At 45.9% G+C, this 15,222-nt stretch overlaps 1 protein-coding gene across 2 annotated transcripts in view; it reads right to left on the bottom strand.

Moving 5' to 3' along the window:
- The window catches only part of MARCHF6 (membrane associated ring-CH-type finger 6), a 76,552-nt gene extending 71,477 nt beyond the window's left edge, over positions 1–5,075 (bottom strand). For both annotated transcript variants that reach the window (XM_058715631.1, XM_058715638.1), the window contains exon 1: positions 4,809–5,075. In XM_058715631.1, the coding sequence (XP_058571614.1) occupies positions 4,809–4,827 (19 nt within the window). In that variant the 5' untranslated portion in view covers positions 4,828–5,075. The remainder of the gene's footprint in view (positions 1–4,808) is intronic.
- Between the last annotated feature and the right edge of the window lie 10,147 nt (positions 5,076–15,222).

Raw genomic sequence — 15,222 nt, 5'->3', positions numbered from 1 at the left:
TGGGGCTGTATACGACATCTCCAGGACTTGTAACTGCTGGTTTGTAGCTTTTGGCATGATTTTTACTTTTCCATCATCTTTCCCACCATCACACAGCCACCTGGATCATGGGTAGGCACCTGATCCCACATGGGCCAATCAGATTCTAGCTCCCAGAAATTTGGATTTGATTAAGTTGATGAGGAAAAAGATCTATTCACGGAAATAGCCATGGACACAATGGCAAGACAATTTATGCCTCACCTCTGCTCAAAACCCTCCCTATCTCACAACAGTAGAAGTGAAGTCCTACATACCTGTCTGCTTCTACACTGGTCCCATGATCTCTGACCTCATATTTTACTTACTCTTCCCCCAACTCATTCACTCCATTGTAGCTACACTGGTCTCCTGACACACTCCCATCTTAGTTCACACCGGCTATTCTCTCTGCCTAGAATTCTCTGTGCACAAGGTATTTGCGTATCCAACTCCCTCTCTTCGCTCCTTCTCAGTGAGGCCTTCCTTCACTGCCATAGTTAAAACTGAAATCCCGTCCTCCCACCCTGGCACACCTTATTCCCTCCAGATTTACTCTTCTCCACAACATTTATAACCTTCCAGCTATGCCATATAATTTATTTTCTGTCATCCCTTCCTCCCCTACCAAGCCAAAAGCAAGAATGTAAACTCTATGAAATGAGGGATTTTGTCTATTTTGTTCTCTGCCTAGCCCAAGCGCATAAAATAGTGCCTGGCTTCTAACAGGTGCTCAAATAAACATTTGTCAAATAAGTGCATGTCTGCTTGGTGATAAGCCTGCCAATGCAGTGAAAGCTGATCTGTGGTGAGAAGAATGAAGCAGACTTGTCTGGAAGCAGAGATGAAAGACCATGTGGTTCTAGAAAGATGGTAACTAGCTGTCTGGTTCTGACAACTTCCCATACTTCTAACTCCTTTCTTCCAAATCTATGTCATCTCAAGTTTTTGCCATAGTAAATATATAACACGATCGACTGCAATACACTTTCAAATTTATACCCTCCCAATGTTTCACAAAGCATATAAAATAAGTGCTTTGGCATTCCATAAACAAATTGCTGATAAGATTTTGAACTGTCTTCTGCTAGTGTAAGTAGTAATTTAGCAAAATAAAAAAATTAGGTCTGTATCACTGGACCGAAATGATAACACCCTACTATGGCAAAATGTATTTAGTATCTTTATGAGGGTTTCATACATCAATACTTGCTTCCAACATCCATTCCAACAGCGTGGTGTTTTTCCTTTTAAGAAATGTATATCCTTGAGGGGCTGTGTCAGTTAAGTGTGCGACTTTGGCTCATGTCATGATCTCATGGGTTCATGAATTCGAGTCCTGTATTAGGCTCTCTGATGTCAGCGCGGACACCGCTTTGGATACTCTGTGCCCCCTTCTCTTCTCTCTCTGCCCCTCCCCCGCTGGTTCTCTCTCTCTAAATAAACAAACATTTTTTTTAATGTATATCCTTGAGCAAAAGACATATATTTTTTTTGAAACCAAAAAATCTCAGTGCATTGCAGGATCAGACTCCTAATCCATAAAATGAGGAAGCTGTGTATCTAAGGTATCCTCTTACATTTAAAGACTTGATGATAGCAGTTTACATAACGTATCTCCACTCATACAAAATACATACAAAAAACAATATGAATGACTCACACATCCTCTGTTATGAAACTAGATCATAAACCTGTTGATTTTACAAAAACAAAATTTAATACCCCAAACACTTTTTAGAGATCTTTAAAATCTAGCAAACACTTATTATGAAGGGCCAAAATCCATCTAGCAAATTATCAGTTTTCTAACAGACTTTAGTACTGTTTACCACAAATACAAAACATTCTGAGCATTACAACATCATCTGTGATACCCTAGAGGAAAGCGACATGCCATTTTAAAAAAAATTTTTTTAACGTTTATTTATTTTTGAGACAGAGAGAGACAGAGCATGAACAGGGGAGGGGCAGAGAGAGAGGGAGACACAGAATCCGAAACAGGCTCCAGGCTCTGAGGTGTCGGCACAGAGCCCGACGCGGGGCTCCAACTCATGGACCGTGAGATCATGACCTGAGCCGAAGTCGGATGCTTAACCAACCAAGCCACCCAAGCACCCCTCAACATGCCATTTTTAAAGAAGGGAAGAGTTACACACTGTATAGTTGGTATTTTAATTACATTCTTCATCTTTGCTCAGATTAACATACTAAAAATAGAAAAGTAAACATTATCAGTGTTTTTAAAAATAAATGACAATTTTTAAAAATTTAATTTTCTTTACATTTTTTTGGTAATTTTCTTTCATTTTTACTGTGTCTTACAAAAAAACGGTTTCTTTTATAGTCAGATAAAAAAAAAAAACCCAATTGCATTTTAAGAAATAATCTGTAATAACTAGTTTAACAAACAGAGCAGCTGTTTCCAAGCTTTTTTTCACTTTATCATGAAATAATTCTCTATAACCCTCTCTTTCCTTTCAATGTTTTTCCAAGTTAAATTTAAATTAATTTTGAAACTTTCAGAAGATTTCTGATTTGGAATTTAGCAAAAGTGAGCAGGAGAAGTACTAAAATTCACTTTCATTTCATGAATAATAGCTTCATAAAACAAATGCCCAAAAAAAGGTTCTGTCAAAATATGTAAATGATTCATCCTATAAAGGGAGTGACAAAAATAAGTTATTTATTATCTATTTTAACCACAGGGTCTAACAGACCTGAGTCTGAATCTTACCTCTGATATGCGCTATCTAGATGACCCTGGGCAAGTCACGTAATCATACCAACCCGACCCCTCACCTCAACCCCCACCCCACTCCCCCTTTCCTCTCTGTAAAGAGTGGATACCCTAAAAATGTGGAGAAAAGTAAAGAAGATGTGTATAAAGTGTTCAGTAAAAACATGACACACACACATACTGAATACTAGTTATTTCAATAAGAAACAGTGTTCAAGTCAGTAAATAAAAATCATTTATGCCTTACCCTGATTATAATTTTACAAGGAAAAACAATGTTGAAGCACTGGAAGTACGGTGAAAATCATCCTTTCATGATTCCATATAAACCTCCAGATTCTGCAATTCCTGATTTACCACTAACTATAGCACCGTAAGTGTAGGCAAGTACTAAGCGCCCAGGCTCAAAGAATGGAATTTAGGGTTGCCAGCACACATCGAGTGATAAATAAATAAATATGTGCCTTACTAGATTGAGTCATTAAAATATGAATCCGAAATGACGTAAAATCTTTGCAGATGGAAATTCACACACAAGGACCATCTGTCAAAAACAAAGTAATTCCTAACCTCTCAGCAGCTTTACTATTTTTTTCCAAGGGAATCTCCCGTGGCGACCAGCTTCACTCCCTGGGTGTAATAAACACAACGGAGACATAATGGAAGGAAACCTCTATTGGTAATCAGAATATCTGGGCTAAAAATCTCTTACAAGTGTGTGAAACGTGGACCAGCTGTTAAAACAACTAAGCCTGAATTTCCACACCTATACCTACCTACTCCACCGGACCACTATGAGGATCAAAGGTAAAGGCACGTGGGTAGGCTTCGTAAGCCATCACACACAAATGTCATCACAGCCTAGCTTCTTATTGTCCAATGAAAGATTTATTTAAGAAATGACAAGTCAAGTTCAACCAATTCTTCACATACACTAAGATCTTAAACTTTTTATCACTATTGCATGCCATGGCAGTGCTCCACGATTTTCATCCAAAACCACCCAAATCGCAATCCATTAAGGCTGCAAGACATACCCCCCACATAAAGCCACTCAAACGCATCAGGGCATCTTCACTGATAACCAAACCATCAAGAAACAGGATAGTGTAGTAATTTCCTCTACAGACACACTGAATTATTTGGTCGATTCTAAAAAGATAAAACCGCTTTAAAGTGAACCCACCCTACCCTTCGGTGGATAAGCAAACGCATTTCCACACCCCTAGATGTTTATACCTCACGTATTCAGTTTACACGGGTTAACAAACAGCCGTATCCCAAACACACACTCACAAAACAAAGCACACAAACCCCCGCTTACTGGTGTCAGGGACTGGACACAAAATAAACTACACCGAAACAAAAGAATTCCGAACAATCTCCCTCCTCCGAATAACCTCGCTGGACCTTACTCTTCCACGTTTACTAAACAAATTATTTGGGGGCAGGGACGCACAGGGCAAGGTTCTTAAATAGGGGTCAGTCAACCGCACTCAGCCGTCACCTGGCGGGGCATTTTTCCCGAAGTTTCAGAGTCAACAAAGAAGTTTTGTCGTCAGGGGACAGGGCCTGTACACCAATAGGCGAAACGACAATAAGGAAGACAAAACCGAGTGGGGGATGGGCGTGGAATACGCCCCCGTACTTCGGGCGGCGACCACTGCAGGTCCCCCGGGGACGTGGGGGGGGGGGGGGATGGAGGGGCAGGGAGGCCGCGCCAGCCCGGAGCCCCGCAGCCCCGCGCCCCCGGCGGGTTCCCGCCCCCCGCGCGCACGGGCGGGAAACGGTGGGGGGCGCCGAGGAGTCACCTTCGGCTCCCCCCCCCCACCCCCGCCCAGCTCCGCGCGGTCCGCCGCCCCTCGAGCCGGCTCCTCGGCGGGCAAACGGCCCGGGCGCTGGCCCCGCCGGTCACCGCGCTCCCCCGCCCCGAGAGGAGGCGCCCCCGCCGCGCCGCCCGGGCCCGTCGCCCGTCTCGGGCGCCGCGGCCAGAGCGCGGGCCTGGCCCGAACCCAGGCGCCGGTGCAAGGGCGCGGGCGCCGCCGCTTACCTTCCTCGGCGGTGTCCATCTTGTCTGGGGGGGCGGCGGTGACGCAGCCGCGAGGCACCCGCGGCCGGGGCCGGAGCCTTCCGGCCCGGGCGGGGAGGGAGGGAGGGAGGGAGGGGGAGGAGGGAGGAGGGAGCGGAGCCGGGCCGGGCAGGTGCGTGTGCTCAGGTGCGAGAGAGGAAACGAGAGGAAGGAGAGAGGGGGAGAGGGAGAGGGAGACAGGCTGACAGAAAGCGGCCGCGAGAGGGGAGGGGGAGGGGCGGGGAGATCGGGGCGGAGAGGCCTGGGCGGGGCGCCGGGCGGAAGGGGCGGGAGCGCCCCCCAACGACGCGCGCCGTCACTTCCGCCGCCGGCGGCCTCCGGGACGGTGAGGGTCGGGCGCGGGCGGGGCTGCGACTGCCCGGGCTCCGGGCCACCTGGGTCTCGTCGTGGGCGGCGTGGCTGAAACCTAAGCAGGAGCCGAATTCTGGTGGCACCGAGGGCGGCGACAAAAAAGGAACAGAGCCGGGGGGAGGGGGGGCGGAGCAGCGTGAGCGAGCGCAGCGCGGACCGGACCGCGGTGCACAACAGAGGCTTCGTTTCTGGGTGGCTTAAGGATCCTCTGGGTGAAAGAAAACACAGGTTCTGCGCCCCCTCTCCCGCCACGAGACTCTAGTGCCGTGTGTCTGAGTGGGCCCAGGAGATACACTTTTGTTTGGCACCCGGGTGGCTGTGATGCACGTTTTGAGGAAACGGTGCAACATCACTGAAATGTGAGAAGACGCTCGCTAACTTTACCAAAATTCCCCCCGGGGAGACTCATGCATTTTGGTTGGAAGGACTTCAATAACCCACTGAGGCTGAGGATTGAGACATCCGCCTCTAATAGAGATCGGTTCGGATGCGAACAGGCTTTCCTGTGCGGAGTTCACGATGCCTACCGGGCCGGGGCCGAACTGCCTCGGCCTTAGGAGGGGCTGACCTCTGCCTCCGTCAGTACTCCACACCATGAGCTTGCCTTTTTCTTTAAGTGAAGCTCTGCTTACAAAATACAGATTAGAAAGGCCAGTGCCTTAGGATCGCCTGAGTAGAAGCAGAGATGCCTCTAACCCCAAAGAAAAGCATTTTAAACAATATACAGATTATTTGCAGAAATAGATTCAAGAATGCTAGCAATCTCTTTTCCATCTGCGTGACTGAAGGCATTGGGAAGACCTCCCCCCCCCCCCACTTTCTGAATCAGAATGAGATTTAGAGTAAAAATAGTGAAATGGAGTCCTCCAAAAAGAGAACAACCTTAAAGACCGATGTCACTGATTTGACTGATTTTACTCATGTTACCCAATGTAGGAAAGCGAATTCTTGACACCGTAATGGAGACCCGCTGATTTCAAGGACTGAGCTTGAGAACTGATCCCATTTAAGTCTTTCTTTAACTATGTTTTGACTATCTCCCAAGAAATTGAATTTGAAGGAGGCTCATTCCCCAGCCCCTATCCCTCACCTAACCCTAACATGAGCTCACATGCCTGTAAGGCCTGTAGCAGAGCACTTCTCCCTGAGCTGAGACCGGAGGCCCAGTTCAGGATCACCAAACCCAGTCTCACGTTATATGGCAAGGATTCTGTGAGATAGACATTGAGACTTGCTCACAGAAGTACGGGTTATGTACTGCAGTGAAGGCATCTGCATGACCAGATGGTCGGGGTGGTTAGCATCACCAGTGATGGGACAGATGGACATGATGAAAAATCAAAACCTGCCGACAAGGCACGCCTGCGTCTGGGCATGAGGAAACAGCAGACGAACCCAGGCTGAGGGGCATCCTACAGAATATAAGGCCTATACTGTCAGGACAAGAAAATGACTGAGGAGACGTTTCAGATTGGAGGAGACCAAAGAGACACGACAACTACATGCAATATGTGTTTCTGGATGAGGTCCCACACCAGAAAACGCAAAAAGATATTTTGGGGACAATTGGCAAAATTGAAATTTGAGTAAGGTCTTTGGAGGTTAGTGTTGCATCCATGTTGATTTCCCGACTTTTTCAGAGATCTGTGTTTAGGAAAATACACACTAGAGCATTTAGGTTTGAGGTAGGATTAGGTTTGAAGCTTATAGTCAAATCGTTTAGAAAAAAGACTATATCCGTGTGTGTGTGTGTGCGCACATGGGTGTGTACATGCACACGTGTGTATCGAGAGAAAACAGGTATGTGTGTATCGAGAGAAAGGGAGAAGTTAAAAGTTGCTGAAGCTGGGTGAAGTTAATATGAAAGTTGTCTGTACTGTATTTGCAACTTTTCTGTGACTTTGAAATTATTCTGAAATCATTTTTTAAAGGCAAAATTGGTAAGTGCAGATGGAACTCCAGAGCAGCAGTTCTCAAATTTGGGGATCGGTCATAAACACTTCTGACAACCTGATAAAATCTATGGACTTTTTTCCCGGAAAAATTCCACAGGCACAAACATTGCATAAAATTTCAGGGCGTATTTCATGGATGCCTTCAAGTCCATGCATAAATTCCTGGTTAAAATAACCTCTCAGTTGGGGGCACCTGGGTGGCTTAGTCAGTTGGGCGTCTGACTTCATTCAGCTCAGGTCATGATCTCACAGTTTGTGAGTTCGAGCCCCGCACTGGGCTCTGTGCTGACAGCTCAGAGCCTGGAGCCTGCTTCGGATTCTGTGTCTCCTTCTTTTTCTGCCCTTCCCCCACTCACACTTTGTCTCTTTCTCTCTCTCTTTCAAAAATAAATAAACATTAAAAAAAAATTTTTTTAAATAACCTCAGTTAAAGTATTGAGAAAAATAATAACATCCATTTCATTTTCCGAGGATATAGCAGGCTAGGTTATTTAAGCCAACAGTTGAAAATGCTAGATAAAAATATAAAAGACATATTCTTACATGTTGAGTAAAACAGTAAAGCAATTACTGGACCAAAATCTGAGGAGAGGAGGAAAATGGAACCTGGAAATTGCTTTTGCTCTGCTGAGCCAGGCAGATGTGAATTTGTGTTTTGACAGCAAGAAGAATAATTTTGGGAGCCCAGAACCTGACCGGCATGAGGCTCTGTTAAGGGACCTTCCACCAGGATTCTCCCCAAGGCCCATAGGGCTGCTGTCTCTGGGGAACAGTGGGCCAGAAATAAATCTGAATCCTCTCTAAGACATCTAGGGAAAGTTGTCTGCTGATGATACCCATGAACCAGCTCTGGCATGGATTGTACCCCAAACTCCCATCACCCCAGTGACCAAATAATCTCTGACAGTGAATTCAGTTCAAAATGGTCTTGGACCACTGGGAGCCCTAAGCACCTGAAAGAAGTAAATGCTGATTCTTCTAGGGGAATGCACTGCTTCCTAGCTGTCTTGGTCGGCTAGGACTCCCATAAAAGAAGACCACAGATGGGATAGCTTAAACAACAGAAATTTACTCTGTCATGGTCCTGGAGGCTGAGAGTACAAGGTCAAGATGCCATCAAGGTTGGTTTCTCCGGAGGCCTCTCCCCTTGGCTTGCAGACAGACGCCTTCTTGTTGCGTCCTTACACGGCTTTGTTTCTGTGTGTGTACATCCCTGGTGTGTCTTCCCCTTCCTACAAGGACTGGGGTCCTACTCGATTAGGGGCCTTCCCTTCTGACACCATTCAATCTCAATTACCTCCTCAAAACCTCTGTCTCCTAATACCGTCACACCGGGAGCTAGGGTTTCAAAAGTGAACCTTAGAAGGACACGTTCCATCCATAACGTCATCCCTCAAAGAACGTCCACGAGTAAATGTACAAGGACAACGAACTGCACACAGTAAACATAACCAAATATTTGTGTGTGTAGCTATACATACGTATGTCACAAGATACCTTGAGCAAGAATTTACATGACAGCAGAAACCACCCTGCAAACACCTCGGGTATGGAAATCCCTAGACGCACAGATTACAAAGAAACTACACTTACTATGGCATTCTGAAAAGAGTGATAAAACACTGTTATTTTAAAATGTTAATTTTATAGTGCCTGGGTGGTTCAGTCGGTTAAGTGTCTGACTCTTGATTTCAGCTCAGGCCGTGATTTCACGGTCTGTGAGTCTGAGCCCTGTGTCGGGCTCCGTGCTGAGGGTGCAGACCCTCTTTGGGATTCTCCCTCTCCCTCTCTCTCTGCCTCTCCTCTGCTCATGCACTCGCTCTCTCTCTCTCTCTCTCTCTCTCAAAAAGTAAATAAATGAACTTTAAAAAAATAAAATAAAATGTTAATGGTATAACAGAATTACATCTTTTGCCACCATTTAAACCTAAACTGATAATGTTTATTGAGAAATAAAGGTACACGTAATTTTTTAGGATGTGCGCAAGCAAAATCTTTAGAGAGCTCTGCACTCGTGTATGAATGAGGCTACATCTGTCCTTGTGCACATGGAGGCCTGTCACCTGTGGTCCTTCACAGGGAGTGGTCTCCTTTCATTCACTGATGTATCTCTGAGGTCAATACAGGCCTCGACATGTAGCAACATGTCAATAAATATCGGCTGAATAAATTAAGCATAGATTTCCAGGACATCCTTTGGATGCTGGAATAGTACATGTGTATTAAGGCCTTTCTTAGGAAGAGATAAGTTCATATCATAGCCACAATATCAAATGAGCAACAATGATACATTACGTTTAGTGTGTCCATACCTTTATATCTGCATTTCTTGGTTGTAATAAATCCGATTTCAATACCTCATGCAGCTGTTCTCAATGAGGATATACGTTGAGTTGAATCAACTCATCAAAATGGCGGGCACCTGGGTGACTCAGTCGGTTGAGCATCTGACTCTTGATTTCGGCTTGAGTCATGATTCCAGGGTCATGCTTGTGCTCCCTGCTTGCGCTCCCTCTCTACAATTAAAAAAAAAATTTATATATATTTAAAAAAAATCACCAAAATGGAGTACCAAGTGTTTCTTATTCATGGCATGTTTGGAAACAAAAATCACATGAAAATCACGATTTAAGTCAGAAGTTTGCTGAGATGAAGGCCTTCAAGATCACATTTCCTTTTTTCTCCACTCTTTCATTATGAAAATTTTCAAACATACAGAAAAGGTGAAGAAATAGTATAATGAACAGCTCTATGTCCTGTTTGAACAACTTTGTCTGAACAACTCTGCCCCTGAGCATGTTAGGACTATCTTCTAGAGTTAGGATAATCTCCTTTAGGGGCACCTGGGTGGTTCAGTCGGTTAAGCGACTTCAGCTCAGGTCACGATCTCATGGATGGTGAGTTCGAGCCTCACGTTGAGCTGACAACTGAGGCTGGAGCCTGCTTCACATTCTGTCTCCCTCCCCCTGCTTGTGCTCTGTCTCTCTCTTTCTCTCTCTCTCTCTCTCAAATATAAATAAACATTAAAAAAAAGAAAAAGAAGAATCTCTTTTAAAACCGTTAGCACCCCATAATAATACCTAGAACCTGAAGGTTCTGTAATTGTCCCAGGAATGTCTTTTACAGTTTTGCTTTGAAAAAAAAAAGTGTGTAACATAGCATCCAATCCAGCCTCCTTCATTGCCACAGGTTTAAGTCTGTGTGGTCATCGCCCTTATTCTAAAACAGTCCTGTACGCTTTGTTTTCTGATGACATGCCTGTTGGCAGATCATAGGACAGCTGTTAATACAAAGTCTCTCATTCTAGATTTGTCTGATTGCTTCTGGCTGTCATGTAATCTGTTCCGCTAGGCTGTCTGTATCACATAAACTGGAAGTTAGCCTAGAGGCTTGATTTGATCTGGGATAAACATTTCTTTAAAAAGAATATTTGATAGGTGGTGTGGCAGCACACAGGGAGGCCAGAAAGTCAGGTTGAACCACTACCAATGTTGCTGAGTTCGATCACTTCATTAAGGTGATGGCTAAGTCTCACCATCTACTCATGATCTGTTGAGCAATGCTTGAAAGTCACAGGCCTTCAGATCCTTTCATTCATATCTTCCTACTAAGTGGGACAGCTAGGTTTTAAAATTCTTTTTAAATTTGAAATTGCATGTTATCATTAAAAACATTGATATTCAGGGATGCCTGGGGTGGCTCAGTCGGTTAAGCATCTGACTCTTGGTTTCAGCTCAGGTTATGATCTCACAGTTTTGTAGTTCGAGCCCTGCGTCTGGCTCTGTGCTGGCAGCTCAGAGCCTGTTTGGGCTTCTCTCTCTCTCCTTCTCTCTCTACCCCTTTCCCACTCACGCTGTCTCTATCTCTCTCAAATAAATAAATAAAGTTAAAAAAAATGAAAACATTGATATTCATATAACAAGTGTATTTTACAAACCTTCTAGGCTCTTTATCACAAAATTCTCCCTTGATTTTTTCCGTGAAATAAAACCTTGTTCTAATTGTGTCAATCTCTTAATTCTTGCAAAAAAAAAAAAAAAAAGAAAGAAAGAAAGAAAGAGGTGTAGGGTGGGGAGAGAGAGGGAGGGCAGAAGAAACAGAGGAAAGGAAAGAAAGAAAGGGAAAGATCACTGTTGACTCCTACTGGTCTTCCTGAGTGTCAGGGCCCTGAGTGCTCATCCGTGTGAAATAGGCTGGGCCTAGAGAGTTCCTCCTGCAGAAACCAAAGGAGGGAAAGAAGCTAGGAACCCCTTCTGAGCCACTTATAAATTCAGATTGAGTTGCTGCATTTCTGACCTTACTACTCAATAAAGCCAGACAAAAGAAACCTTTTATTTAATGCCCATGGACACAAAAGATCACCCATAAACAAGGCAAGTTCCCAATTATTGTGAAAGGGAAGGGCATGGGAAGGGCCGTAGCGACTCAGCACAACCTAGGATTCTGTATCTCTGATGCAACATCAAAGGAAGATCAGTAAGTCCTGGGCAACACGGCTGAATCCTGGGATGAAGTAAAACATCAGCGGATGAGTAGATGCCTAGCAGGGATCAGAGCCCATTAGAGTCAGCAGTTGGCCCCAGCCCTGGGATTGCAAATAGGGTCAGAAATGAAGAATAATCTGGCATCGGCTCACCCTGCCAACCAGAGGAAACACAGTGCAAACACATACCCTCCAACTCCTGTGTAATAGATCTCTTTCCCAGAGCAAAGGGTTGCAGGCAAGTTGGGAAGTATTAGACTTCTCTACTGTTGGATTTTTGGGTGACTTTAATCTATGAAAGCGTGTTGAGGATTTACAAAAAGGGAATGTCACCAGTGATGTCCACACATCCTTGGCCATGAACCCTTCCCTAAAAGGCCATCTCATGTAGCTAGAGTACCCAAGTATGCACTCTGCAAAACGCTGAACCACAAAAGTCCGAGGGACCCCAAGGATAAATGAAGCAAGATATCCACCCTTGAGAGTAGAAAAGCATCTAAGTTAGCTATGGAACCTTCCACTTCCAGAGGATCCTATAGCTCACAAATTCTTTGAAAGTGTGTTGGATTTCCCTGGTTAAGGCAGATCACCCCAGGCTGATAATAAATCCCACCTCCAAGGATGGATGCTGGGTTGCCCTGTGTGAGGTCATGAGTCAGTCAGTCCCAGAAGGTCATGGGACAGTTAACAAGCATTTTCAGGAGTGGACTATGAACTTCTTCATGTTCTTACCTTTGGGATGTGGAATCATCAGCTAAATGGTGGCCCCCAAAAAGATATGTCCATGTCTTAATCCCTGGAACCTGTGAATATTACCTTATTTGGAAAAACAACCTTTGCAGGTGTGATTCGGGTAAGGATCTTGAGATGAGAAGATCATCCTGCATTATCCGGGTAGACCAAAAATGCAATGACAGGTGTCCTTAGGGGGACAGAGAATCGGGGCGCCTTGCTGGCTCACCCGGAGGAGCATGTTGCTCTTGACCTCAGGGTCATGAGTTCGAGACCCACGCTGGGTGTAGCAAATACAGCCACACTCAGCCACGTGCAGCATTCAGGGGCCACTCCCCAGGCTCCAGAGAAGTCTCTCTCTGGCTCCTCTCTTGCAACGTACATTTTAATCTGTTTGGCTTCTAACCTGAAATTGTGTAGCTGCCCTAAACGGAGGGTCTCCCTTAGAAATTTCATCTTAGCTGTATGGCACCCAAAGGAATCTTTAGGGATTAACTAGCACCTCTCCCTCCTGTATTTATTAAAATCCAAAGCTGCATTTCTTCTGTATCTCGTGGGTCTCCATTACCATCAAGCATTTACTGAGTGGTTTTTCTGTGGAATATGCTATGTTAGACCCTGGAGATAAGCAGGTCAGGCAGAGCAAAGACATAGTTCCTGTCCCTGAAGAAGGTTACCACTGAATTCAGGACTGCTTTCTAGGTTTCCTGGGAAGGAATCTTTTTTTTTTACAACTTCCCTTGGGGAAGCCACATAATGATCACCACTCTGACTGCTTAGATGCAATCTCAAAGTCTAGCTCGAATTTCTCAGTTTCTTAGGTTTAAATCTTCTTTTTGAGCACAAACCGTTAAAGTGTACGACATATTATTTTTGTTGGTGAAGTTCTCCTTCCTCCTTGTCTCCTGGTAACAAGATCTGCTTCTCTGTCTCTCTCTCTCTCTTTTTAAGTAAGCTGTACACCCAATGTGGGGCTTGAACTCACGACCAGGAGATGAAGAGTCACACGCTCTACTTACGGAGTCAGCCAGGCGCCCCGATCTGTCTCTCTTTTAGAGAACTGCTCCTGTGTCACTCCAGACAGAGTTCTGGAGTCTCCCCACTGGCCCATCACCCCTTTCCTCCTCCGTCCCTGGGGAGGGCATCCAGTCTAGCCTGGAAAAATATATACACTTGGCACCCAAGATGCTGCGTCTCTCCCACTAACGCCTTCAGTCCTCTCATCATCCCTCTCACCCTACTCTGACTCCAGGTTTCTGACACGTTAGTTTCCAGTTACATCTACAGACTTTGGAGAGTGATCCTCATAGTATTCTGAATTTAAATTTTTGAGCAACCATTCACAAGCTCTAAATAATATCTAGCATCGACTGAGCGCGTGCTGAGTGCCAGGCCCTGTCCAATGCATCTGATGCATCATAACTGGTTCAAATCTCAACACTCTTATGCGGTAGGAGCTGGAGAGATGAACTCTCAGGCTCCATGAGTTACTCCCATCTGACACTCTCAGAAGTGGCGCCCTCAGTGTCTGAATCCAGGGCCTGAGCAAGGAAACACATCCCGGGCTCACAGGAGACCCCGAGTCCCCATCAGAGGTGCCTCCTGGTCCCCATAACTGCTGAGTCTACACAGGTGTTTAATCCCGTCCTGGTCTCTTCCTTTCCTCCCTGTGATGCCCCATGTTCCGCTTCTCCCGGGGTGACTTTCACAGCTGTGCCTCTGTCGTACACAGTGCCTCACCTCCTGGTCAATACGACCGTGGGGACCACTCTCTTGACCCGTCTAACTTCTAGGCATTCACTGAGGGACTGAACACACAAATGGACCCTGACCTGACCATGCACGACAGCAGAACTCTACCCCACAGTCTGCTGCCACCGGCCCAGGAAGCCAAGCTTCAAGCCCTGCGGCATTGGCCTGGAACTTCATCAGTAGCTGTCAACTTCTTTACCTTGTGGTCCCGCTTCCAATTTAGGACCAACGAGAGAAAGCCAAATACGCATCTGTAACGGCTCACACAGGACACCCTGCTTCGGGTTCCCTGTGCCAACAGTCTGCAAACGGAGCGTATCTGAAACCTTCCCTTCTTCCATTATAAAGCTTCCCCCCTCCTGTGCCCGCCTTTGAGGGTCTGCCAAACACGGGAGGGGGGCTGACTCCTCTTGTATAGTAAGCTCTGAATGAATAGGCTTTGCTTTTCTCATTTGGGTGGTCTTTGTTTATTTCCACATCATTTGAGTTTTAACTGGTTGTAGGTCTTTCTGTTTTGGTGCCCTGCCCACCCCTGCCCTGCAGAAAACCTTCACCACACTCTCTGGCCTGGCCCTGGCCTCAAATCTGTCCCCTTTTGACACGAATGACCCTAAGCCTCAGCCTTTTCTTGCAGTGACTCATCAGTTTCTTCATCAGGCTATTCAGTTTCATGGCAGGTGAGACCTCCAATCACTGCCTGACACCCACCGGGGCTCATTTTAGCCCCGGTGCTGCGAAGCGGTTGCCATGGCGATAGATGCACAGGCAGGAGGGAGAGTGGCTCCAAGCAGCGAGGGCCTGAGCTTTCGGCCTGGTAGGCCCTGCTCAATCCCATGCTAACCTCCTCCCACCCCACCCCCACGCCGCCACCCAGAGCCACAAGGGGTGGGAGTGGGGATTGTCCATGTTGGTCCCTCTTGGATTCTCCTCCAGCACACCCCCCACATTGGCTCTTAATCATCGGCGTCACTTGGTCGTGCAGCTTCGACCGCGTTGCTTAGCAACGAAATAACAAACAAGGTAAATCGAATCTCCATTGAATCTGCGTGAAAGCCTTGTTAACATGGACGCATCGTCAGTGCTGCAGTGCCAAGGTGGGGGT

This window comes from Neofelis nebulosa, chromosome 1, assembly GCF_028018385.1.
Source record: "Neofelis nebulosa isolate mNeoNeb1 chromosome 1, mNeoNeb1.pri, whole genome shotgun sequence".
Classification (NCBI taxonomy): domain Eukaryota; kingdom Metazoa; phylum Chordata; class Mammalia; order Carnivora; family Felidae; genus Neofelis; species Neofelis nebulosa.
This window is presented reverse-complemented; position numbering and strand designations above follow the sequence as displayed.